The sequence below is a fragment of the Medicago sativa genome, chromosome 7 (assembly GCF_051527215.1).
Source record: "Medicago sativa cultivar Bolivia chromosome 7, Bolivia_mono, whole genome shotgun sequence".
In the NCBI taxonomy this organism is placed as follows: domain Eukaryota; kingdom Viridiplantae; phylum Streptophyta; class Magnoliopsida; order Fabales; family Fabaceae; genus Medicago; species Medicago sativa.
In genome coordinates, this window is record NC_140755.1 from 92,548,540 (window position 1) to 92,576,168 (window position 27,629).

A 27,629-nucleotide genomic window follows, 5' to 3' on the forward strand; every position below is an offset into this window, starting at 1 on the left:
CAAAGAAGACTATGATAAGAGAATAAAAGAAAGAGCAATGCTATTGATAGCGAACAATTCATTTGCGGAATTTCAAGAAGCTGATTTGTTGCAATTTAAAGACAATTCAACTTCCTTATTTATTGGCAAATATATGTCCAATGGATGATAATAGCCAATCAGCACAATTCGCAATCCATTTGGGATACAAACTCTTGCGAGATTTAGCATTAGTCTAAAAGAAATGAACATTATTTAATAAAAAAATTCAGTGGGTTTCACTATTTGATTAGTTATTAAGTCCGTTTGGTCAAAATTGGTAAAAAGATTCATCTTGCTGGTGTATACTATCTGAAAAGATGCTACCTACACTCACAGAGGACTCATGAAAACGTTGATAACTTGATGCCTAAGTTAGTTAATGAAAGCGTTTAGACTACTCTAAAGAGATAAATCTATAGACTTGGATTTTAGTAGAATTGTTTCAACACAAACAGCTTTTGAGCAGCTTCAATTTTGACATACTGAATTAACAATTGAGAATCACATAGCTAACTTGCAAACATTTTTTAAAAGAAACAATCTATAGTAAAATCCCAGTTTCTCCTAATTCTTTACAGCATCACTTACTTGCAAACATTTTTTTAAAAGAAACTATCTACAGTAAAAGCCCAGTTTCTCCTAATTCTTTACAGCATCATCCACAAAGCCATGCTACTTGCTAGCTTTAACAGCATCAAGAATCGAATTAAGCACACCAATGGTCAATGGTTTCACTTGATAATCATTTAGCCCTGCTTCCATAAATTCTTGTTTTTCTGCTTCAGTACACGATGACACACCAACAATCATGCTATGGATACCCATCGATCGCAGTTTCTTGGTTGCCTGCATTAAAAAAATCCAACAAGTGAATCTCATTTTAAATATAATTGCACATGGAACATGCATTTCATCTTTCTTTTCATTGTATTATACATAACAAAGTTAATAGGAGAACAGAATCAAGATAACTAATGTTTTGAAATTATTACATTTCAGAATATGTGATAATATAACATGTACCTCAATCCCATTCATGATAGGCATTTCCTTATCCATGAGAATGATGTTAAATCTTTGACCATTGCAATGGATATCTACAGCTTCTTTACCATTTTTTATAGCTTCACTTTTCACACCAGCTCTTTTCAATAGACCTTGATGAATCATTCGAACAAGCTTATCATCATCTACAATAAGTGCTGTTAATTCAGTTCCTGAATTTTGAGGTTCCATTATCCCTTTCCCTTTCCCTTGATCTTCCATTTTGTACAAAGTTCCTTAATCACCACTTGTGCTACACAAAATAAAATTTCAAAACAGAAAAGTAATGAATTATTAATTGCTAAGTATCTATCAATATATAGATTTCAGTTCAGAATATTAATGTGGTAGTAGAAATAAATACCTAAATGAGATTGATAATTTCTTTTTTTGATCTTCTCCAGATTCTGAGACAAAAAGATGGAAATATAGATGAATAAAACAACGGAAATTTCAAGAAAAATATATGTTTGCTGTATTTCAAGATGATGTTGCAGTTGCACTTGCCTTGTCAATAACTCTTCTTTCTCAATATTGATATATGGATGAATCTTGATTTCAAAGCATGAAGAGGGCTGAATAGCAGTGAAGAATTAATATGCTATGAGCACTTCAAGATAAAACTATGGATGAATATATTTAGCTAGCTAGTTTGGTATGCTATATATATGTGTGTTTCCCATGTGGTTATGTAACTTGTAAGTTGTAATGACATAAGATTGAAAGGAAAAGAGAAAGAAGGAAGTTAAGATAATTAGAAAGTGTTTTTGGATCTTGTACAACCAATTATAACTACCAAACTATTAACTAACTCATGTTTTGTTTGTTATGAAAAACCTAACTGAATTGCAACTGATTTTGCATCGGTTAGTTATTCTTCCCTTTGCTGAGTTTATATCACGTCATGTATTTGGAGAATGAAAAACAAATGCATTTTGTTCGTTATATTTTAAAGAAGTGTTTGTACTTTATACGTCTAAATCCAAAATTTTAGTATGTTAACCAAAAAGAAAAAATGCATTTTATTTGGTATGTTAAAGAAATGTTTCTGAATTCAAATACTTATCCTCAAATAAAATAAGAAACACCTCCGGAAAAACAGTTTCTTTTGACCTAAAAAAAAAAAGTTCCTGAATTACATTTCCAACCTTGGGCAGAGTTTTTTTCTTTTTTCTTTTTCGGATACGTGTTAAATTCATGATTTTGGCATGTGTTATTTGTGTCACGAATCTGGAAACATGTTTCCTGAAGGTTAAAAATTAATAATATGATTTTTGTTCACATAATCTTTTACCAGTATGACCAGAAACTTGCGACGCACGCAATCTCCTCCGACTTGCAAAGACAGAACTAACAGACATGCAAACTGCAAAAAGATTAGGAGATTGAAAATTCTAGACATAATTGTTTGTGTCATGTCAAATAATAATGAAGAGAATGATGATGATGATCTCTATAAGAGTGTTATAAGATTTAATGAAGAGTTATGGGAGAGATATCAATGGATGTGTAAGTTTAAAACTAAATTAAAAAGGTGTGTGTGATGATAGTAATAATTAATTAAAGAGGTTTAATTTTTAGCTTTTCAATATAAACTTAACGTTAGGTGGTGTATATTATATATAAGTCAGTGTCCCATCAAGAGAATCCAGGATCAAATACAACCATAAGTCCAAGAAACTTAAAAATTACACAACCTTTAAACAAACCGATAACTAAGTTTTAACGATCAAAATAGGACATCTAAAAAACCACAAACTGAAATTCAAATTGAAATAGTAGATATAAATCGTTCGGAACGCTCAATCTTCACACACGCCAACTTTGGTGGCTGGGTTTTGAACACACTCAATCTTGAATGCTCTCACCTGACCTTTTTGAACCTGACTTGCTGGTCGAAGTTTCTTGAGTATCAATTTTCACCAAATCAGTAGCCTTCTCACTGGAATCAATATAATCAAAGGCCTTCCCATCAACCTGTAAAGTATTCTCATCGGCCATTTCAGTCACAATGATGCTGTTGCTATCCTCCCCTCATACACTCACAAATTCCCTCAAATATCACTGTTTCCTCAAAATTCGATCGAAGAATTTGATTGCTGAATTTGCTACTATTTTTTATTACTTAAGTTGAAAGTGGCAGCCCTCCATATTGCCAAGACTAGATTTGCATAAAAGCAAGTCAAAATCATAGCTGTAATGATCAGAAAATCATTACAAGATGTAGTTTGACTAAGATTGCAAAAACATGTATGATGTACCTGTGCTACATTTATCTATCACGGTGGAACTGGAATATTTTCCCACGAGCTGAAACAGCATTATAACACGCCGTTACATTATCAGAATGTTGTGCATTTGGATGTGTTATCACATCCAAAATGAAAAAACTGGCTATAACAATGGTGTAACACACAGATAAAATGAGAAATACGAAACTGGTATGAGTAACTGACCTCCAACAAGGGGTTTGAAAACAGATCCACCAAACTCAGCACAAACACCAACCCCATACACATCGTTCAAGATCTTCCTTTTTTTGTTTGTTTGTGTTGTTTAAAGGTTAGGGATCTTAAATGTTACCTTCACCCCGCAACATTCTTCTCGACAAGTCCAGCAATTGAGTCAACTTCTCTATCAACCAACGAATCATTGTTTGAACTACATTAATTGAGCAATGATGCTAGATTAATGGTAAGGTTCTTTTCTCTATAAAGTTTCAACATGTGATTTTAATCTCTAAACAACAGACCCACTGAGCCACATCTTCTAGTTTTAATCCAACCGATTCAAAGTTTAGATGTGATATCAGCTTCGAGGTATAACAAACGTTCGATCCAACACATTGACTAGACCAACTATAGGTTTAGATTCCAGCCAGGGGGAATGGCAGCTGTGATTCAAGAGGCTGAAGCTTATGGGAAATAGATTCAGTATGTGGAAATTGAATTGGACTATCAAATAGTAATCGAAATATTAAAAGAATAGGTGGAGTACGAGACTGAGTTCAGAAATATTGTAAACTCGTGCCAAATGTGTTTTAGATCAATGTAATGTAATAATAACTTTAATATTAGCTATGTTAGGAGACAAGTTAATCGCATTGCTCGCTTTCTAACAAGAACATCATGTTTTTTTTATTAGTCTCCAAGTTTTTGATTATATGCTTACTTGTATTGCGATATCATTATTAACGAAATGAATTAAAAGTTCTTCCGTCAAAAATAAATAAATAAATTTGATTAATCAAAAGAAACAAAATAAATTCAAACTAGGATTTTGGTTTAATGCTGCAAATCTCGTTTTCTTCAATAATAAAGAAACATGACCATAATTTAAGAAGGAATATTCACAACTTATGGCTACCATAAATAATGTGCAAGCAGCTATGTATAATGTAACCATAACACCAGTATTTCACTAATGGAACTTTTTCTAAACTGAATTTGTCTATAAAGTGAGAAACAAGGGATGTATTTATCCACCCTTTTACTTACTCACTTTAAACACAAACACAATGAAGAAAGAGTCTTCTATAGTATCCTTCATATTTCAGTTGCACGTTTCTTGGAACGTCCTTCAGGCTCTTCATGGTACTGATAAGCCAATCCACCATGGCTAGTTAAATCCAATCCAGCCATCTCTTCTTCATGTGAACTCCTAAGCAAATTCAATTTATGAAGAATAAAAAACAAGGTACCCATAGTAACACTCACCCAAACAACAATGGCCAAAATTTGAACCAAATGTGCAGCCAATAATCTTCCACCACCTCCCAACAACAAACCATAAGGCCTATCTGGTGAACCACCATAAACTTCTTTAACATATTGTTTCTTAGCAAACAAAGCAGTGAAAATAATCCCCCATGTGCCACAACCACCATGAAGTTGAGCAGCTTCAAGAGGATCATCATATTGAAATTTCTCGGCTAACAAATTGCATCCAATCAAAACCCAAGCGGCAACAAATCCGCAAACTATTGCAGCCCATGGATCAACAACAGAACAACCTGCAGTTATAGCAGCAAAACCACCTAACAAACCATTACAAACATCAGTAACATTCCAATGACCTGTTTGCAAACGTTTCCCAAACAAAGTAGTGAGAGCTGCAGTGCATCCAGCCAATGTAGTTGTCACAGCTGTCCTCCCAATAGCACTCCATTGACCATAGTAATTACCACTTTCACCATAAGTTTTTAAGATGTTAAGAAAAGAACCAGGGTTAAAACCATACCAACCAAACCAAAGTAAAAATGTTCCCATAACAACTAAAGTACCACTATGTCCTCTCATTGAAACACCCTTACCTTCATGATCAAATCTACCAATTCTTGGTCCTTCAATCAAAGCACCCCAAAAACCAGCAACTGCACCAACTAAATGAACAACACCACAGCCAGCAAAATCAATAACACCAGAACCAAACAAAAGATTTTCAGACCGAGCCGGACTACCCCAACCATCAGCAGACCAAAACCAATGCGCAACTATTGGATAAACTAAACCTGTTAAAAAAGATGAATAAATCAAATAAGAAACAAATTGTGTTCTCTCAGCAATTGATCCACTAGTGATTCCTGCTGCAGCAATTGCAAAAGCCCATTGATACAGAAAATATCCATAATCAAAAGACTGAGAAGGAAAATCACTAAGACCGAAAAAGTGTTTTCCAATGAAACCATTAGAAGGTGTGCCGAAAGCAAAGGCAAACCCGAAAATATAGAAAAAAATGCCGCCAGTGGCGGCATCAAGAACATTGGTTAACATAATATTCATGGTGTTTTTGGCACGAACGGAACCAGCGCAAAGCATGGCAAAACCGAGTTGCATGGCAAAAACAAGGTAAGCGGAAAAGAGAAGGTAGGTGTTGTCAACAGCGTAGGTTGTGTCAATGAATTTGTTTGCAATGGTGTTGAAGCCGTTGCAGATGTATTCGGCAGCGGCTGTGGAGTTTGCACCGCTGCCGAGGAGAGCGTGGAGGTCGGAGGCGGAGCAGGTAAAAGAAGTCATCGTGGACGGCTGTGATGGTTGCAGAAAATAGGTTTAACTGGAATATAGGATTTGTGGGGTGAAGAATAATTGTGTTTGTATAAATAGTGAAGATTTGAACGGAACCTTACGTTTAATATGGTGAAACGTAACTGAAACCAGCGTGTATATTGATACTTTAGGTTTTTCAAAACAAAACAAAACAAAAAAAAGATTCATTCATTTTATTTTATAAAAAACATACTCTTTTTTAAAGAAAAAATATTTTTTTATTAAAAATGATAAATAGTTTTATAAATAAAATAACCAAATTTATTAATTTTATTAATACTTTTTTAAATAATTTTAAACTGAAAATTATTATTTACTTTTTTTGAAATAAATTTTAAACTAATAAAAGAAATAAAAGTTAATAAATTTCATTTCTAAAAAGAAATAATATTCTAATTAATGTTATTTATTTTGAAATACATATATCGACGTTAACCATTTCGGTTAAATCATATGGAACACTTTTTTGTATTTATTTGTTCAAACTTGCGACTAATTTTAGGGATCTAATCCTACCGTCTAATTATACAACCATGATTCATGCAAAATTGCTTCTGTTATCCTTTAACTTAATTTTTAATTTATCTTTTTTAATAGAAAATCATTTATCTTTTTTTTAACGTTATTTTCAAGTTTAAAAATGCAAATACATATATATGGATGAAAGACTAAAATAATGTGAAAAAATGATTCATTTCATTCTATAGTATGCAATCCTAGATGCGATTCTCCTATTCCTTATGTCAACCTCCCATAAAAACTAATAAATTTCATTCCAGAAATGAAAGAATATTCTAACCAATGTTATTTATTTTGAAATGCATATATCGACATTCATTTGATAATATTAACATGATATGGGACAGCTGATTTACAACTATACAGCCATTATTGAATTATTGATTCATTTCTTGTAATGGAATATTGATACCAGTTTTGCTAAAAAATAAACTAGAATATAAGTCGAATTTTAGGCTTATCTGAGTTAGAAAAAATCTGAAGACTAGATACAATCAACGAAATTGACAATCTCATTCACAACAATGTCATATGTCATAGGTCGATGAGTGTTGTCTTTGTGAAGATTGGTTTTGCTATCTAAAAAATCTAGCGGCGCAACTTATTGTCTGCTTGCATTATATTCATGTGTAATTAATTCTTAATATGAATAATGTCATAGTTATTCAAACTCAAATACTTGTGGGTTTTGAGCCGATTACATATCAATTATGGACTTCCTTTAAAAAAAAATATATACCAATTATGGACCAACCTACGTTGTAAATATTTGAAATTAGGTTACAATTGAAATCGTCATACATCATTTATTTTTGTTCTTCAAAAAATTCAAATAACATCCCTATAAAAGTTCAATTCAGATTCAAAATGGAAGCTCAACGTATTATTCCAATACATTCATAAAATATTTTGCATAATCAACTGCGTATCAAAATTTCATAAGAAAAAAACTAAATATATCAAAATCTTAGTAAAAAAAATAAAAGAGGAGTATCAAAATCAAATTATATACATGTGTATTTTAGTATCAATCGAAAATAAATGCATTGATTTAACTCATTTACATTTTGATATTTCATTAAGGGGACAAAAATTTGACAAATTCATTAAGGGGAAAATGATTGGTCATTTTGCACGAAAAAATTATTAGTCTATAATAATACTTGATAAAAAAAAAAAAAAACAGAGTATATATCCCTTCAAGAAAATATACAATTTCTTGACTACATATCAGCTGCTAGTGTGGTTTTGTTGCATTTGGGTTTTGTGTAATGAAAGGAATCATCGTATTTTCAAGAACATCGAAACTCCTATCTATCAGTTGCTAGATAAAGTGAAATTATTTTCCTATTGGTGGACGAAGACAACTAATATCAATACTTGTCATATTTTTCATATGTGGTGGTCGAGCCCGTTTGCTTATTTGGGCATCGGCTAATTTGTTGTAATTTTGTCTCTATTGTGACCTGATGTATACTTTTGAGGTTCTTTTTGGCACACCTTGTGCTATTAAAGATGCTCATTTGTTAGTGATATATCTCATTTTCGCGCTTGTTAAAAAAAAAATACTTAATAGGGTCAACGAAGTTTTTAATTATTTTGAGGGGAGGTTTAAAGAAGTTTAATTCCCTATAAATAGTCCTTCAAGTATTTTCTATAACATTTTTTGTTTCATTTTTAAGTCAATCCATGTGTACACTTCATATTTTTGAATGAGTTTTAATAACGTGATTAGAATATTATAAGAATCTCTTCCGCAAAATTTTAGAATTGTTTTACAAAATATTAATTAATTAAATATGAATATTTAAGCGTCAATAATATAAGAATTTATATGCAATTCATCCATAGTAAAAAAAATCTAAATTTTTAAGAGTGGTTTTTTTTCAATGAGGTAAACATGACTATAAAAACTAATTCAAAATTTTGAACAACACACGAGTTAATTTAAAAACAGGGACAAAACCTAATGACTAAAAATATCTTCTTTTTTTTTTTTTGTTACAATGACTAAAAACATTTGAACGATCATTATCAAACATTTTAATTTTTTTTCATTAATAATGTCATAGGACAAGAGGTAAAAACTCACAAATTTTTTTTGAACAAGCCAAAAAGAACTCTCTAATTTTAAAACAATAAGCCACATTCCTCCTCCAGATATGAATTTAGGAAAGGATGTTTGCGTGGTAGGTGGGGGATTGCTCGAAAGAGTTCTATGAGGTAGTAATGTATCAACAATTGTGCAATTTTCAACGGGCAGGAAATGACTGAGTGTGGCAGTGTATTTGTATCAACATTGTACATACTTGTGATAAATTTAGTTTTGATATTAAAAAATGAAGTACTTCATCCGACCTACAATGAGTGGTGCATTTGTTTGACAAATGAAAAAGTTGCACAATTTTACAAAACTAAAGTATTAATGAAAAAGAATAATAAAATTTTACAAAATAAAGTTTGGAAGTACTTGTTGTTTTGCACTCAAATGTAAAGTTGAAGTATTGACTTAGGTGTGATACATATAGTATTAATGTATTCCATCCGGAATCAATTATAAGCAAAAGTAATTAATTACACGCAGATTGAAAACAGTGGTCAATGTAATATTTGAAATTACTAAACTACTCTTTTTTTTCCAAAAAAAATTGGTGTTGAAACATATTCCATAGAAAGACATTTTGAGAGATATAGTATTGAAATAGGATGAAGTTAGTTGGACTTTGTTTATATTTTGATCCACCAACAATGACTGTTTCTTCCTTATACTTAAGAATGTGGTTGAATAGAAGTATTACCACAAATGTAAAGTTGATGATAGATATTGACTTATATGTGATACAGATAGTATTAATGTATTATTTAGTTTATACAATTAATAAAATATATAATTAATATCGGAAATCGTGGTACTCAAATTAAAGGAGTGAAATCAAAAAGACAAAAATTACTAACAGTTAGCAACTTGTGCTGAAATCAGGTGATGATATATTGTTTTCAGATCCTAAAGCAACATTTAAATTAGCAGGAATTAGAATCTAGGGCTTGACATCATCAAATGAGAGGTGACTACTTCCATTAGATGGAGTACTAGACTTCTTTGCATTACCCTGGAGATTATTATTTGACTGATAAGGTAGTTGAGTTTCAAATGTTGGACTATAGGTTGGTTGTGTGAGCAATGAGTTAAATGTATTAGCGATCCAAGCACCATTTTGTCCATAACCATTTCTTCTGTGTGAAAGTCTTGTTGCAGCAGCAGGATATCTCACACCGTATGGATTGACAAGATTGTTTAAACCAGATGCACCAGGAGGTGTAACGCCGTTGGTTGTCATTGTGTTCAAAGCACCGACACTGTCTATCCCATTGAACATCGTTCCTAAACCGTGAACTTTGCGTCCTCGCTTCTTTTGGATGGCATGGTTTTGTACACCTAGAGACGTACTTGGAACAGTGTGGAAAGGATATCCATTTCTTTCCAACGTAGATCCTGATTGTTGAGATATACCATTGTTTATGCCATTCAGTATTGTGGAAGCTGTGGTGAATCCAGAGGCATTATTTTGCATGGCGAATGCAGGGACATTATTTTGCGTGGATATCTGATTCTGTATTCTAGAACGCAGTGAGGACAATGCATTCCTTGCATCCATTGTAATCGGCTGAGAGGCCTGATATTGAGGCAATGGATTTCCGGCAAGTGGATTTGTTTTGGTTGACCTAGAGACCTGATTATTTACTATAGAATTTAGTGAGGACAGTTCATTCTCTAAAATCTTCTCAATGGACTGATCTTGAGGTGTGAGATTATTTAATCCAGAAGTTAGTAATTCACTCGCTAAAATCTGCTGAAAGGCCTGATTTTCTTGTGACTGAGTTATTGAGTGCAGGCGCGATATAGCTGACCTTGATCCCCTTGCTGAGAGAGGACGTGATGCAGTAGATCGTGATCTCCGATTCATTAGCACAGAAAGTGAAGACAACTGTTCGGTATTAGGTGGCAAAATATGGTTATGTTGAGAATTCACAGCATCACCTATATTGCCATTGTTGGGTGAATCCGGCAATGGAGAAGTCTTAACCAGCTTGGAATCTTGTCTCAGAGTTTTCCATGTCTTAGATTTATCAGTTGCATGACAATGATCTGTAGTTAAAAGGCCATCACCCCACTTCAGACATGGTGCTGGAGAGTCACACACATAACAGTGGCACTGTGTATCACCAAAGTTATAAATCAAAGTAATAAAAAGCATATGCTACTATCAAATAACATATGAGAATAATAATTATCTGAGTAAACAAGGTAATGCATACATAATTTCTAAATTCTGACATAGTCTTTATCAATGATTTTTTTTACCTGACCACAGTGTCTCTCATGAGGGGTTGAAGAATAAGGAAAATTAGCACAAAGATGCCGAGAATGAGGATAGTCTCGGCATGCAATCTGCAAGTCAAAAACAAAATTAACCTCCACAACTAGATGTTGCTAATATATCATCAATCATAAGCGGAAAAAAATATGCAAACCATAATTCTGAGTATATATTATAAAGCACATGCCCATGATAACCAATACATCAATGATCAAGGGAAGAACATATCTTTGAAAAAGAAAGTGCAAATTTAAACAGTAATGTTGCAACAAAAACAAATCCTTAAATCTCAGTTTGAATAAGGTGTGAATATCCAATTTGGTCATTCCTGAAATTTATGAAATTTCTAGATGATCCTTAAAATTGAAAATTATCAATCAAATTAGTCCTTCTGAAACAAGTTAAGGGACTGAATTGATATATAGACTACAAAGACTAATGTATTTGGAGATTTTCAGTTTCATGTACTATTTTGGCATTTTCTTAATTTTGGCAATTATATTGACCAAATTCTACAATATAAAGGACTAGGGTAGTAATTCACTCAATGAATTGATATGTATTGCACCCTCAAACGCAATTCTCAAAGTTATTTAAATTCATTAAAAATCAAATATAGAAGAATCAATCAAAAAACTATCAAGACATCGTCACTATGCAACATAAAATATTAGGTTGAAATTTAATCATAGAATATGAATCCGTTAAAAAAAAAAAAAAAATCTCAGACCATAATAACACAAGAACAGCAAAACTGTTTAACTTCTACAATGACAAAATCAACCAGAAACGATGTTTTTTTAGAAAAAATTATGACATGACTCCTATAAAACAAATTCAAACTTAAAATTAAAGAAGATGATAATTTACAAAAACAGTATGAAAAAATACCTTTCCCTTCTCGCCAACTACAAGCAACTCATCATCAGTCTCAGTTGGAGTATCATTGTCACATTTAACTTGGTTTTCTGGGTCACCATCTAAAACGACACAATCATCATTGACTCCACTAGGTTTAATCACTTGTAAAATCACACAATCCTCGTCGTCGTCATCATCATGAATTGCATTAGGTTTATTCACAACACCCTCGCTTAATTCTTTATCCGGCATGCTTTATCAAATTTGTGAGTGTATAACTTTGCCAGCGATGGGCAGTGATGGATGCCCTAGGTTTGCGTAAAGATGGATACCCTAGGTAAGGACTGAAAATCCTTGTGTCAGTGGTTCGAATCCACTGGCTGCGGTGAATAACCCACCGATTCTAAGCTATATATAGAAGTGAAGGTTATACTCACACTTAAGTTGTTGAATTTTGCTCTTTACCCAACGGATATTGCCCACTCCCAACTGAAAAGACAACAATGCCCCAGCGTGAGTTAATTCACGTTTATCACTATTTTTGTTTAAAACCCAGCAATCCATATTCCAAAGCACCATTTTTCTTTCCATCCACCTCCAAAAACTCAAAGTGCGATTTTTTGGGTCAAAATCTTCGTTCCAAATCATTGCAAATCGTCAGGAAGCAAGTTTCTATGTTCATCGAGCATCAAATATCAGGTAATGTATCATCAAAACTCATTCGTTTTTGCTGGTTTTGCTGATTGGTTCGTCATTTTTTTGAAGAAGACGATAGGGCTAGCGTGAGTTAACTCACGCAGTTGTCGAGTCTGCGTGAGTTAACTCACGCAGGAAATTAACACTAGCGTGACTTAAGTCACGCAGAAGTAATGCTCATTTTTTGAATTTTTGCGCCACTTTTTTTTTCCTTTCTTAGCTTGCTGCACAAGTTATTTATTTATATTTTCCTTGATATGGTTGAAAATGTGGTGGATGATGGCGTTGAACCGAAACCGGTTAAAATTGAAGCTTCCGGCGTAGACGTAGCTTCTGGCAGTGGCGGAGCCAGGATTATTGTAAAGCATGGGCAAAAAAATTTGCAACACATTTATAGGTGTTTACATAAGAAATTGCAAGCAGATAATCAAAAAATCTAAAGAAATTGCCCAATTTATAGTGGTTTGTATAATAAATTCATAGGGATTTACATAGAAATTGCAAAAAAAATTGGCCGGAGCCCGGGCGAGTGCCCGGGGTCACCGGGCCATAGAACCGCCCCTGGCTTCCGGCGATGTAAAACCAATCGTAGATGTAAAGTTTAAAGTCAAAATTACCTTTCAAGCTCACATTGGTCACTTTGAAGAAAAATTTAAACCTAAATCGGTACCTTCCGGTGTTCGTGGTAGTGAAGTAAAACACCAGCTCATTTTTCACAACAAATGAAAGATAGAGAGATCGAGAAGATTTACTTGGCTAAGTTCTTCGACAAGCGGCAAGGGTCGGATTTACTATTTCTATAGATAAATCTAGTTTAAAAAGGCTATATGCGACGTTGCAATGTGAAAGGAGTGGTGAATACAATCCACCTAAGACGAGGAAGAAACCGAACCTTGAAGGCACGGGCTCAAGGAAATGTGAATGTCCGCTTAGGTTGAAATGTTTCTTTGAAAAGAATACACAAGATTGGTGGATTGCAATGCTTTGTGGAATTCACAACCATGAGTTGGCGCCAAAGTTAGTCGGCCACCTTCTTGCGGGTCGACTAAAAGCGGATGAGAAGAAAAGAGTTATCGACATGACAAAGAGTTTGGCGCCGCATAGGAATATTCTCACGGATTTGAACGAAAAAAACAAAGAAAGTGTGACAATAATCAAGCAAGTGTAATGTGCGTGAACTAGATGGCGCAAGGGTCAAAGAGGTGACAAGACGGAGAATTCAATATGCTCATCCAGAAGACATATTAATGGACTTGATGAGTGTTGTGAAAGAAGAGCATATTTACTTACTAATTCATAAAAGAGTTATGATACATAGACACCCTTAGGTGGCAATACATTCTTTGACATCCACGCAAAAATCTGACACATGGTTACGTGAACCCTGCACAAGCACACTTTCTCTTTTCTCTCCTCTTCTCTCTTCCTAGTGCATGGGGTGTACAACAGTGTATGAGAATAAATGGTGTCTGTAACATTTTCCTTCATAAAATAAAACAACCCCTTTCAATATGGTCCCTATCATTCTATATGTAGGAGAAAATTATGATTATATATATATATAAAATGAGGTAGTTGGTAATAGAGTTTGACTTTCTCTAATACTTTTTTTTTTTTGGAAAATTCAAGTCACATGCCTATACCATGGAATTGGACATGCAAGAATAATCTATTCTCTAATTATGAAACTTAATGTCTACCAAAAATATGATTTTACCCCCTTCTTAATATTTTGACACGTCATCAAAATTATATCCTTTTGTGTCTTTCGTTTCAACCTCCCCCTATTTTGTCTCTCTTAAAAACAAAATAAAACAAATTCACTCGATAAAACACACTAACTTAATCTTTTTTCAAATAACAAACAAACTTAATCTTTTATTTTCTAATTATCTATTCTTTAATTATTAAACTTAATGTGTACCAAAAATACAATCTTACCCCTTAATTTTTTGAGTCGTCATCAAAATTATATCCTTTTGTGCCTTTTGCTTCAACCTCCTTCTATATTTTCTCTCTTAAAAACAAATTAAATCAAAATCAATTAAAACAAATTTAAAGAACAAACAAACTTAATTTTAATCCCAATCAAAATAAATTTTTCTATAATTCAACTTCTAAATATCTAAAGAGTTTAAAACATTTACAATCTATTATCTTTCTCTAATTATTAAAGTTAATCTTTTTCTCATTATTACAGTTGATGTATTTTTGTAACAAAAAATCCATTTTGTTATAGTTGTATCCAAACAAATTAAATTATTTAAAACATGTGATTTTAATTACAATAACCAAACAAAATAAATCGTGATTTGTTTTATAAATTCTCTAAATTAATAGATATCAAAATCACTTTTATTTCAATTTATAACATAACGGGTCCTGAATAGTTTTTTGTTTTTAATGAGATGGTTTTTATCATGATAAAAAAATCTATAAATTATTGAATGTCATTTTTTTTAATTCGTAAGAAATTTGTCATATATTTAATTTACATTTACTAAAAATAAATTTTATGACGTACATGTGATTTTATCTCATCGTGTGTTTCTAATAAAAAAAACATTAATTAATACATTTCACTTATGAATAATATAAAAAATATACGAGAAACATTTTATACCGATACTTAAAAAAACACAGGAAAAAAAGAGTAAATAAAAAAGAAAAAAGCATAGGACTTTTTTTGAAAAAAAAAAAGCATAGGACTATTTGCCACTGATACATATTTTTACATCTAAATTTATTCAACTATATCCAATTGAATGATCACAAATAACATAACTTTGAGAGAGTTACAAAATCTTTCTCATTTATAAATTATACACGGGGTTAGTATTTATTATGAGAAATACAACTACTTTCCATAAAATTACACATCTTCAAGATTACTTCTTTTGTATAAATGATTTTCATCCGTTTTCTGGTTTATCTTAATGTCATATTATAAAATTATTATTTTTAACCGTTATTCATTATTAATCATTATATCAAAGATTGACTATAAAAAAAACACAAGACAAACGTTACTCTCTAATTAATTAGAAACTAACTAATATTGTTGTACAAATCATACATGGGACAACAATCAGTCACATATTAATTAGTTACATTGATTTTTTTTTTTTTTATGTATTGTATCTAGGAATGGCAACAAAACTCATACCTGCGAATATCCATCCAAACCAAACTCAATTTGACGGGTTTATCCCCGCTTTGATTCAGTTTGGGTTTTCCCCGATTTCAAAATACATGTACATGATGAGTAACGGGGATATAGGTATACCCACCCCGAACCCATACCCAAATTCGTCCCGAATGTAGAAAATCATTTTATTGCCCACTTTTATATAAAAAGAAACTCAAACCATAAGTCATTTTAGTCACACAATCAGAGTCTCAGTGACACTCATTTTTCAGAGTTCTCTCTATTCTCCATCACCATAGCCATGATCTATCGTCATCATTTCTCTGCAGGATAATGCATTGCATCAACATCTGAGGTAGAAAAATAATTCTATTTTATTTAAAAAATAATCCATTGCTGTGATGGGGCGGGGATACCCTAACCCGTCGGAGATGGGGATGAGATTTGATTTCTCGTCCCCGTTGGGTATGGGTAGGGTAGCGGCTATGTATATGGTAGTAGGGCATAGAGACGGGGAAGGTAAAACATGTCCCCACCCGCCCCATTGCCATGCCTAATTGTGTCTTCTAAATAATAGTGAGAATAATTATAATATACTAATTATAATTTGATATAAGAATCTTGCACGATGTACATATTTATTGTTTATAAATTCATATAAAAATAAAAAAAAATTACAAATATTTCCAATGATATATAAAAATCACGGAGCTTATTAACGTCCCCGTTATCATTATTGTAATTTTATTATTTATAATATTTTCACATATTTTTAGTCTACATCTTTATAATATTTAATAACAATTATTTCAATGTTTTTATTATTATCTTCATCTTTATCATTAATTTTTTTTTTCTTATTTGTCAATGTAAATAACATTGTAAACACGTTTTGACGCATAAATCATGATTAAAGGAACAGTCCGTGCGGAGCACGGTCCCCGTGCTTAGCACGGGTCTGTGGCTAGTTTATTCTAACGCGAGTCAAGAGATGATAATTTAAAACAGTCAGGATCATTCCCTAACTAAATCTTAAGTATTTTGCAAAAGAAATTTGAAAAGGTCACAATCAAAATATATAACATGATAAAGGTTTGTTGTTACCTACTTATACTAAGGATGATAATAAAAGCTTTCATGTCTTGGTCAAAAGAACACACTCAAAACCAAACAACAACAATTACTCGCAAGGTGAGGGGTAAGAAGAAGGACAAAACTTAGAAACAGTACCATACATCCTGTTGGTACTGTTCTCCAACCAAAACGCGACACATCATTATTTTGTCCACATCATCCGATAACAAATTAACACCGCAAGCAAACGTTGACCTGTTTCTCTTCAACCATTAACACATCGCTGCCAGCCTGCCACTGTCGAAGATATTTTTCCCCTTGCTAATTTTCTGCAACCTCCTTTACAGCACCAACGTATGTTCTCATCCTTGTCCATGGTTTTAAACATGTTCCAGTTCTCATCCTTGTCCATGGTTTTAAACATGTTCCATGTAGGCAATTTATTGTTAATGGCTTCCATCGTTTTACTAAAAAAAAAACATTTCATGGAAGACCTTGTTGGTCTTCTATTTACTTTTAGTATCATTATATGTTTGATGCCAAACTTAAAAGAGAGATTAGATGAATTTCCTTGACATTCAAAAGGGTCAGTTTTGGTTCCATAACTGATTAAAGAAGACGATAAAAGAAAGAGGAAGGAAACGGCGTTAATTTGTTAATAGCTGATGTGGATAAATTAATGATGTGGTGCGTTTTGGTTGGAGAACAGTACCAACAGGATGTATGGTACTGTTTCTAAGTTTTGTCCAAAGAAGAATTCATCCAAGATGACTAATTAGGAAGTAGTTAGCAAGGAAATAGAGCACCCAAAAACACACGAGTTGAAATCTCTTCAACTTTATTCAAAATCCTATTCCACTTACAGATTAGTAATTACAAATATTCTAAAGAAGACATATGTCTAACTTTGTTTCAAAGTTTCAACAACATCAACTCTTAAGTAAGGATAAAATTCTTACTCAACTAAGCACATAGCCAAAACATACATCTTTTATCATCTAAACTTTAAGTTCTTCAAAAAAAAAAAAAATTATAAGTATGATTCAATGCAAATACAATTCACATAGATTAATGCAACAAGATACCTTTAAAACATGCATCACTAAACCTACATTCATATAAGGTTGTATGAACACATGGAATTCAACTCTTCATACTAGGTTCATGTATCCTTATCATATTTAAAACTATAAAGTAATTAAATTAGTAACAACATAAACAAAACCTTAAAATTCACAACAGTTATCTCTACTCCTATTTTTCTATGGTGAACAACCTCGTATTTGTTTTTTGAATAGGAACTTACTGGAAAAACAAAAATATCTATTCGAAATTCAAGGGTCGGAAAATTCAATTATAATATTTTCCTTCAAACATTTAGTAAAAACATAGTTGAATCTTTGGTTAAGATAGATAATCGTTTTACCAAAGTATTCCAGGAAAGATTGTTGATTCTTTCAAAGCTTGTTATTTTAAGTTAATCAAACATTACACAATCTATTATCTACTTTTAATTTCACTCTAACAATTAAAATTGTTTATCCATGAAGAAAATAAAGGGAAAATATGCTCTTTTAACTATGAATCTAATTCAAAATGGAGAAGAAATTTTACCAACAATCATCACTCATAGATCATCATTAACTTTTAAGAAACCAAGCAATTCGTAAATTCTCATGTATTAATTTTACACTTAATAAAAAAGAGATTATAATAAGGTCATAAAATGTATAGCGCTATCATGTTAATTCCAATTTCAAATTTCACAAGGCACATAAAATTCTTGCATTCTAAAACACTAAAAACAACATGCTATTTCAATTGTCACCTATTTCAATTGTCACATATCAACAGATAGCATGAGGTACACAAAGTATAATATTGTAAGGCACACGAAACTTGACATTTACATATGATACAAATCAAAACAGCCTTATTATTTGTTCCTACACAATTTGTATAGATACACATGGTACCCACCAATATAATCATATTATTTGAACGAGATGAGTAATGCTATTATTGAGAGATGAATGAATGGCGACGATTGAGATCAACGGTGGCACAATCGGCAGATGTTGGCGGTGATGAGAAGGGAGAGGAAGAGTTTTAATTATTATTTTATTAAAAATAAATGTTTTGTTTATTTTTAAATCTGGACCATTGAAGCATTTTTTGCCACATGTCGTTCAACCAGACCCTAAAATGGACTAAATGAAACATGTGGTAGATAAAGCATACCAGAACTCAATAACAACATGCAATGATAGGGTTTCCATCACGAAAACATAATTTACACAACGTCTTTGCAATTTTATTTTGCATTTGCATTATTTTCTCACAAACTCATATTATGTGCCCTTTTCAACTCAAAATATCATTGCCGTCATACTTCACCCAGACAGCTTTGTGAATTGATGATTTCTGCAATTTATTTTCTCCCACTAAACTAAGGATTTTCATAGTTTTTGAAATTTTGTTGCTTGCTGAAAGGAATTAAGCTATTGCACGTTTATATTGCAATTCGAGGAGCTTCTACGGAGACTTGTAATAATTATCAGCCATAAAACCAACTACAACTCATTGAATCAATCGTGTGTCTAACAAGTTGTTTCAATCCTATATAATGAAATGAAATCAAACAAATGAGGAAATAAATAAAATAGGATTTACCACCCAAAACCCAGATTCTCTACATGGAAACAATTTCTCTAGCTATTTTCAACTCTACTTCAGCAAGGGAATTATAGTAGCTATTTTAGTAATCAGTTATAAATATCATAAATTTGCTTTGCCAGGATATCGTGGGAAGGGAATCACATCTCTAATATTTTTCAGGCCAGTGGCAAAAAGAATCATCCTTTCAAAGCCAAGACCGAATCCAGCATGTTTCACCGTTCCATGCCGCCTAAGGTCAATGTACCATTTATATGGCTCAACAGGCAAATCTAGAGGTGTCAATATCATGGGGCCTTGAAGTTTTGGCCACAGCCCACATAGTAATGGGGCTTAAAAATCCACAAGATTAAAAGCCCCCCATTCATGCAAGCCCACAAATCAAAAGCCCCCAAACCCCAAAATTTCTATAAACATTTTCTTTTAAAGTTTTATTTTTTTTAAAAAAAAACTATTTTTAAAGTTTTTTTTTTAAATTCAAAATAGCTTATTTATACAAAATAGCTTATTACGATTTCATTTTAAAAAACAACTTATTTATGCAAAACAACTTATTCAAAACAGCTTATTTATGCAAAACAGCTTATTCGAAACAACTTATTTATACAAAATAGCTTATTTGTGCAAAACAGCTTATTCAAAATAACTTATTTATACAAAACAGCTTATTTGTGCAAAACAGCTTATTCAAAACAGCTTATTAATACAAAACAGCTTATTCCGATTTCATTTTAAAAAACAACTTATTCAAAACAACTTATTTATGCAAAACAGCTTATTCGAAACAACTTATTTATACAAAACAGCTTATTTGTGAAAAACAGCTTATTCAAAACAACTTATTTATACAAAACAGCTTATTCCGATTTCATTTTAAAAAACAACTTATTCAAAACAACTTATTTATGCAAAACAACATATTTATGCAAAACAACTTATTCAAAACAGCTTATTTATGCAAAACAGCTTATTCAAAACAACTTATTTATACAAAATAGCTTATTTGAGCAAAACAACTTATTCAAAACAACTTATTTATACAAAACAGCTTAGTTGTGCAAAACAGCTTATTTAAAACAGCTTATTTATGCAAAACAACATATTTATGCAAAACAACTTATTCAAAACAGCTTATTTATGCAAAACAGCTTATTCGAAACAACTTGTTTATACAAAACAGCTTATTTTGCAAAACAGCTTATTCGAAACAACTTATTTATACAAAAAAAACTTATTCAAAACAGCTTATTTATGCAAAAATAGCTTATTCGTAATAAGCTGTTTGCATAAATAAGTTGTTTTGCATAAATAAGATGTTTTGCACAAATAAGCTGTTTTGAATAAGCTGTTTTTGCATAAATAAGCTGTTTTTTAAAAAAAATAAGGTGTTTTGAATAAGTTGTTTTTTAAAATAAGATCGTAATAAGCTGTTTTGCATAAATAAGTTGTTTTGAATAAGCTGTTTTGCATAGATAAGTTGTTTTGAATAAGCGGTTTTAAAAAAAAGTGATCCTAATAAGCTGTTTTGCATAAATAAGCTATTTTGTATAAATAAGTTGTTTTGAGTAAACTGTTTTGCACAAATAAGCTGTTTTGTATAAATAAGTTGTTTTGAATAAACTGTTTTGCACAAATAAGCTATTTTGTATAAATAAGTTGTTTGGAATAAGCTGTTTTGCATAAATAAGCTGTTTTGAATAAGTTGTTTTGCATAAATATGTTGTTTTGCATAAATAAGTTGTTTTGAATAAGTTGTTTTTTAAAATGAAATCGGAATAAGCTGTTTTGTAGAAATAAGTTGTTTTGAATAAGCTGTTTTGCACAAATAAGCTGTTTTGTATAAATAAGTTGTTTCGAATAAGCTGTTTTACATAAATAAGCTGTTTTGAATAAGTTGTTTTTTAAAATGAGATCGGAATAAGATGTTTTGCATAAATAAGTTGTTTTGAATAAGCGGTTTTTAAAAAATCATTCTAATAAGTTGTTTTGCATAAATAAACTATTTCGAATAAGCTATTTTGCATAAATAAACTGTTAAAAAAAAAATTATAATATGGGGCTTTATTAGGCCCACAAATAAATAGATTTTATAGTGGGTTTGGCCCCAAATAATTCTTTTCAATTAGGGGGCTTTAATTTAGGAGTAATGATATTTTGACATCCATTTGATGACAATTTTGTTGACAACCTTGTTTTTCTCACTTCTTATTGGTCAAAAACAATGGAGAGAGAAAAATGAAGAGAGAGGATAACAACATCATGTGAGTATGAGAGAGAAAGTTGTCCAAAAGTTGTCAAAAAGTGGTTGTCAAAATATCATTTCTCTTAATTTAGTGGGCTTGGTGGGGGCTTTTTTAAGTGAGCTTTAAAATTTGGGGCTCTATTGACACCTCTAGGCAAATCCATCTCCTTTAGTCTGTAACATTATAACAATAAAAACAAGGAAAATAACATGTTTACCGTGATGGTTGAGAATAACATTTTGCATCTTTATGTCTGATCCGTTAAAGTGTAATAGTGTAATGTTTTCGAATTGCCTCCGTAATGTTGAATTTTAATGAATTTATGTTATGCTTTCAAGTTATAACAAATCAAACTAATAATGAATTTATGTTATGTTTTCAAGTTATAACAAATCAAACTAACCATGATTATCTATTTCAATGACACCAAAAATATAACAAAAAAATATAATCTAAAATCTTATTTTTTTTAATGACACCAACAACAATCTTTATTATAGAAAGAGTTGTTTAATGGTATAATTAGGATAATAAAAAAGTAAGTATAAATATATTCATCTAGTATGTTACACTTTTTAAATAATAAAGGAAAAAAATCAAACAAATATATTTATATCGTGTTTGTTACATATTTTTTTAATATTTAAATTTATTCTTATCTATTTGTTACATGTGTTATTTGTATAGAAAATTGATGGCATTTTTGAAAGAAAAAAGTCAGCCAAAAGAGCTGAAAAGGGTTGTTTTCTTTATATATAATATAAATTTAATTAAACGCAGTTTTTTTTAAAAATAATAAATTTAATTCAATCTCTCAAAAAAAAAAATTAATTCAAATTATTAAAATAATTGACAAAAAGTGTGACGAGCCCAGAATACAATCACTTCTGTAAGGTATATGAGTAGTTTAGTTATATTTAATTGTCTCTTAATTTAACCAAAAAAAATTGGATAACTAATAAAAAAATTAACAGTGAAAAATGATGGATCCAAATTAAGAGTAGTCTAAAATATGATCACGCCGGACTATAGTTTGGTTGTGTGAGCAAGGATTTAAATGCAGGGACATTATTTTGCATGGCGAATGCAGGGGCATTAGCAAATGCAGGGGACTTATTTTGTGTGGCGAATGCAGCGGCTAAATTCTTCATAAAGGCCTGATTTTGATGTGTGAGACTTTTCGAAACCAGGCGCGACACAGCTGACCTTGATCTCCTTGCAGAGAGGGGACGTGATGCAGCTTTTCTTGATCTCCAATTCATTAGCACAGAAAGTGAAGACAAGTGTTTATGTCAATACAAGTAACCAACAATACAACTAAATGCATAAATTCACAACATCAGGACTAATAACACATTACATAGGGCTATCAAATTATGATTTCATCTAAATACTCTGGATTTAATTAGCAACAGCAACAGTTACACATTACATACTTTCTAGAATCTCAATCAGGACTATCAATTCAAATTTTAATCATTGAATATGAATCCGTTCAAAAATTGTATTTTTTTCTTGGACTATAACACAAGGAACCGCAAAACTATTTAACTTCTACATACAATGACATATATTTGACCATTTCAACTCTACTTCCCATAAACAATTTTTAAAAACAAATATTTTGCATGACTCCTATGAAACAAAGTCTAACTCTAAATTAAAGAACATACCTTGCAAAAGAAGTAGAAGCATGAAGTTGGAGAAAATACCTCCCCTTCTCCCCAACTGCAAGTAACTTGGTTTTCCACCATGTAGAACTACACATCCATCATCTTCATCCCCTCCATTAGGCTTATTCTCATCACCTAACAGAACAACGTCCTCGCTTAATCCTTCATGCAACATATCCAAATACTGCTTTATCCAATCAGAGTTGATGCTAATTTCACTTTCCTCATCCAAACATCCTTGTTCTTGTTCTTCATCTTTGGAGCTTATGTCAAACACAATTCGTTTTCTAACTCTTTATCATCGTAATTTTGACAGTATAAATACAATAATGTAACATTGAGTAGGTCCAAATATCATCTATACACTTAAAAAAAATGGCTCAATGCACTCCAAAATTTGACAAATAAAAACAGAAAATCCAAACATAAGAAAATTGGACCTCTATAATACAAACAAAGCATTGAAAATAATACAACTTTTGTGACGGTTTAAAATTGACACTAATGCAATTTTTTCTCTATAATGTTTATATTTCTCAATAATTATGAAAACGCAAAAAAAATCTACAGCGTTCGTGACAGTGTAAAACCGACGCTAATGCAATTTATTGAAGTTCTTGTGGTGTTTTTTGGCCCACAGAAATGTCAGCAATTATTTTTAAGCGCATTGCATTTTGCGGCGGCTAATGCCCTCCGCAAGCTTGTCATCCATCCTAAAATTAGGAACATGAATATCCTGCAAACCAGTAGCAATACCAGTTATTGTTTTTGATGAAATCCTTCATGGTGGCTTGAAGCAAATGATGTTTGTCAGCTTGAATATGAACATGATCAACCATAGAAAAGTTAATCAATTGATCATTCCATAAATTAATTTTTTTTCCCCTTGGCCAAACAACCATTCACAATTATCTTTGATGACGTGAGTTTTCCTGCGTGATGCCTAACCAAATAGAAGAATCTATATGATAAGACATGGGATCATTTGTTCGCATTACCCTTGACTTAAGAAGAGAAGCCGAATGATAATATTGGTTTGTAAGTTTGGGTAAGTAGTGTCAACTGTCAACCTAGTTAAGATGACTCTACAATGCTGCTTGCTTTTGCTCAAAATCAATAACCTTAAAATAAACTCAACATTTGGTTTGATTTGAAATTTTTCTTGCACTTCTGTTTAAAGTTTAAACTTAACTATGATATAAAAATTTAATAAGCAAATTATACATAGAATTTTTTTATAACAGATCTTGATTTAAAATTAAGTTGGTAATTATTGAGCTAAATTAATCAGACGGTATGGTGTTTGAAAAAGTAATCCTTAAATACGACGAATTTTCATTATCTTGATTTAATTAAACTCAGTTTTTTGGACAAATAATAAATTTAATTCAACTTATTAAAAATAATAGACAAAAAGTTGACAGTGAAAAATGATGGATTTAAATTCAGAGAAGTCTAAATATGATGATGAATAGTGTTGGCTTCAAGTTGTGAATCTAGATTACTTTCTGATGGATCCACGAAAGAGCTTGAAGGAGACAAAGATGAAAACAACTTAACAAAATGCTTCATATCAACATTGAGAAATCAACGCACACTGTAATCCCTCGACTCATGTCAAAAGTTGTAACAATGTTAATTACATTTTAAATACACACATTGTACACTGATGCAAAAACTTCCATAACGATACCTCTGAACAAAAATATGTGAAATACTCATGTATTCCATTCAATGAGAAGCAAGTGTTTAATATCCTCCAATGAGAGTTGAGTATTTCCACTAAATGGAGTACTAAACTCATTTGCATTTTGTGATATGTTCTGAGATCCAATAGATAAAAGATAATTAATACTGGAAAATGGGGAAATTGTTGTGTATCAAATTACAGAATTGAAATAAAAAAGACAAAAATTACTAAAAGTTAACAACTTGTGCTGAAATCAGGTGATGATATATTATTATTTGACTAGTAACGTAGTTGAGCTGCAAACGCCGGACTATAGTTTGCTTGTTGAGCTGCAAACGCCGGGCTATAGTTTCCTTGTTGAGCTGCAAATGCCGGGCTATAGTTTACTTGTTGCGCTGCAAACGCCGGGCTATAGTTTGCTTGTTGAGCTGCAAATGCCGGGCTATAGTTTACTTGTTGAGCTGCAAACGCCGGGCTATAGTTTGCTTGTTGAGCTGCAAATGCCGGGCTATAGTTTGCTTGTTGAGCTGCAACATATTTTGCTTTTTGAGCTGCAATATAGTTTGCTTGTTGAGCTGCAAACGCCGGGCTATAGTTTGGTAGTTGAGCTGCAAATGCCGGACTATAGTTTGGTTGTGTGAGCAAGGATTTAAATGCAGGTGCGTTAGCAGACGCAGAGGCATTATTTTTCATGGCAAATGCAGGGGCTCTAGCAAATGTAGAGGCATTATTTTTCATGGCAGATGCAGGGGAGTTGGCGTTAGCAAAACCAGAGGCATTATTTTTTATGGCAAATGCAGTGGCTAAATTCTTCATAAAGGCCTGATTTTGATGTGTGCCAGTTTTTGAAAGCAGGCGCGACACAGCTGAGCTTGATCTCCTTGCTGAGAGGGGACGTGGCGGAGCTTTTCTTGACCTCCGATTCATTAGCACAGAAAGTGAAGACAACTGTTTGGCATCAAGAAGCAAAATATGGTTATGTTGAGAATTCACAACATCTCCTAAATATTGTTATTTAAGAATCATCAAAAAAAAAAAAAAAAAAACTATCAATACAAGTAACTAACAAAATACATCTAAATGCATATAATATATCCAGGCATCCTGCATGAGAACAGCAGTTAGAGGGAAGAGAGGAAAACAAAACACAGCACAACGCGTAAACTAAAGGCTCACACAGTAAGTTTTAGCATCACAACATGATTTACACCTAAAAAAATCTGCAACAACACACGAATATGTGAATATTGTTGCTCCATAACATGATGTAATACACAAATATTTAAACTAACAGTGTTGACATGCAAGTACTAATTTTTCTTCGAATATAAATAATTGAACTAAGACCCGTAAGACCTAGCTCAACTGATAATACCGATATCGTTAGGCAACAAAAATTCACCCGAGATCTTGCAGTGGTGTTTAAGTGTCAAGTGTGGCTTGCAACTTGTCTAAATAAATTGAACAAGTCCCGAGTAATAAGAGAAAATTGTTATGTTTATTTATCTGTTGTAGCAGTAACTGTATCAGGAAAAGTAGTCAAGAAAGCTAATTAGATGAGCGCAATACTTTTTACTTTAGAAGAAAGACCATTAACAATGGTTAATGGTCTTTTGAAAATCTTCTTTGTTAAGTTACTTTGTTAACTAATTAAAGAACTTAGCAGTTACTTTTTACTTTTGTTTAAATGATCACATTTTCATGCAAATTATACTTTTGAAACTTTCTCAAAGTAACACCAATCAATGGTTTGATTCTTCAAATAATAATGGATTATTTCGTATGCTATATCAATATATTGAGGTGACACATTTGAGTGATTTTTAAAATTCCTCAACAAACAGCAGAGACTTCCGTTGATATTTCTCTTTGTGTGAAGGTCTCATCATAGACTCCCTTGGTTGCTAAATTAAAGGTTCCCTATGGTTTCTATATTAAAGGTTTCCGCTGTTATATTAGAACCTGGTGTATTGTTGTTGATGAATTAAGAGGATATGCTTCATGGTCTCCGCCGTAACAAGCAATCTCTCATCACTTCCTACTATGTAGAAACAAACTCTCACGTTTTACTCACTACTTTTATTAGGAAAGGGACATACGAACACAACCATCATCTAAATGAAATTAACCATTTCAACCCTTCTTCTCATAAACAAAATTTTATTTAGAAATGAATGACATGACTCCTATAAAACAAAATCTACAAGATAATTTACAAAATCAGCATGAAAAATTACCTTTCCCATGTCGCCAAGTACGAGCAAGTCATCATCAGACTCAGTTGGAGAATCCTTGACACCTTTAACTTGCTTTTCTGGTTTAGCAGATAGAACAACACAATCATCATCAACTCTACGTGGTTTTTTCCATACAACATTTAGAATCACACAATCATCATCATGATCATCATCAACAACGACATAAACCTTACATAATTCTACGTTCGACATGATACAAAAACTGTTTTTGAACTGCCGTGGTTTATTTCCTAGGGTTTGCTATCTATATAGAAAATTGACGGTTTAGACTTAGCGGGTTGGACTGGGCTTGTTTTTGTCAA

At 32.0% G+C, this 27,629-nt stretch overlaps 4 protein-coding genes across 4 annotated transcripts; all 4 read right to left on the minus strand.

The window, feature by feature from the left end:
- Positions 1 to 462: 462 nt before the first annotated feature.
- Positions 463 to 1,693, minus strand: LOC146910325 (two-component response regulator 24-like). Its single transcript, XM_085730561.1, has 4 exons — positions 1,573 to 1,693; positions 1,430 to 1,472; positions 1,045 to 1,318; positions 463 to 867 (listed from the first exon to the last, which is right to left on the minus strand). Exons 3-4 carry the CDS (start codon positions 1,285 to 1,287, stop codon positions 694 to 696), a joined length of 417 nt encoding a protein of 138 aa, XP_085586687.1. The 5' UTR covers positions 1,288 to 1,318; positions 1,430 to 1,472; positions 1,573 to 1,693; the 3' UTR covers positions 463 to 693.
- A 2,649-nt stretch (positions 1,694 to 4,342) lies between these two features.
- LOC146910326 (ammonium transporter 1 member 4-like) lies at positions 4,343 to 6,132 on the minus strand. The gene has a single exon (XM_085730560.1). It carries the CDS (start codon positions 6,078 to 6,080, stop codon positions 4,611 to 4,613), a length of 1,470 nt encoding a protein of 489 aa, XP_085586686.1. The 5' UTR covers positions 6,081 to 6,132; the 3' UTR covers positions 4,343 to 4,610.
- Positions 6,133 to 9,514: 3,382 nt separating this feature from the next.
- LOC146910327 (uncharacterized) lies at positions 9,515 to 12,268 on the minus strand. Its single transcript, XM_085727856.1, has 3 exons — positions 11,900 to 12,268; positions 10,993 to 11,079; positions 9,515 to 10,843 (listed from the first exon to the last, which is right to left on the minus strand). The coding sequence occupies exons 1-3, from the start codon at positions 12,119 to 12,121 to the stop codon at positions 9,668 to 9,670; spliced, it is 1,485 nt and encodes a 494-aa protein (XP_085583982.1). The 5' UTR covers positions 12,122 to 12,268; the 3' UTR covers positions 9,515 to 9,667.
- A 12,819-nt stretch (positions 12,269 to 25,087) lies between these two features.
- Positions 25,088 to 27,552, minus strand: LOC146910328 (uncharacterized). Its single transcript, XM_085725624.1, has 2 exons — positions 27,307 to 27,552; positions 25,088 to 26,017 (listed from the first exon to the last, which is right to left on the minus strand). Exons 1-2 carry the CDS (start codon positions 27,517 to 27,519, stop codon positions 25,349 to 25,351), a joined length of 882 nt encoding a protein of 293 aa, XP_085581750.1. The 5' UTR covers positions 27,520 to 27,552; the 3' UTR covers positions 25,088 to 25,348.
- Between the last annotated feature and the right edge of the window lie 77 nt (positions 27,553 to 27,629).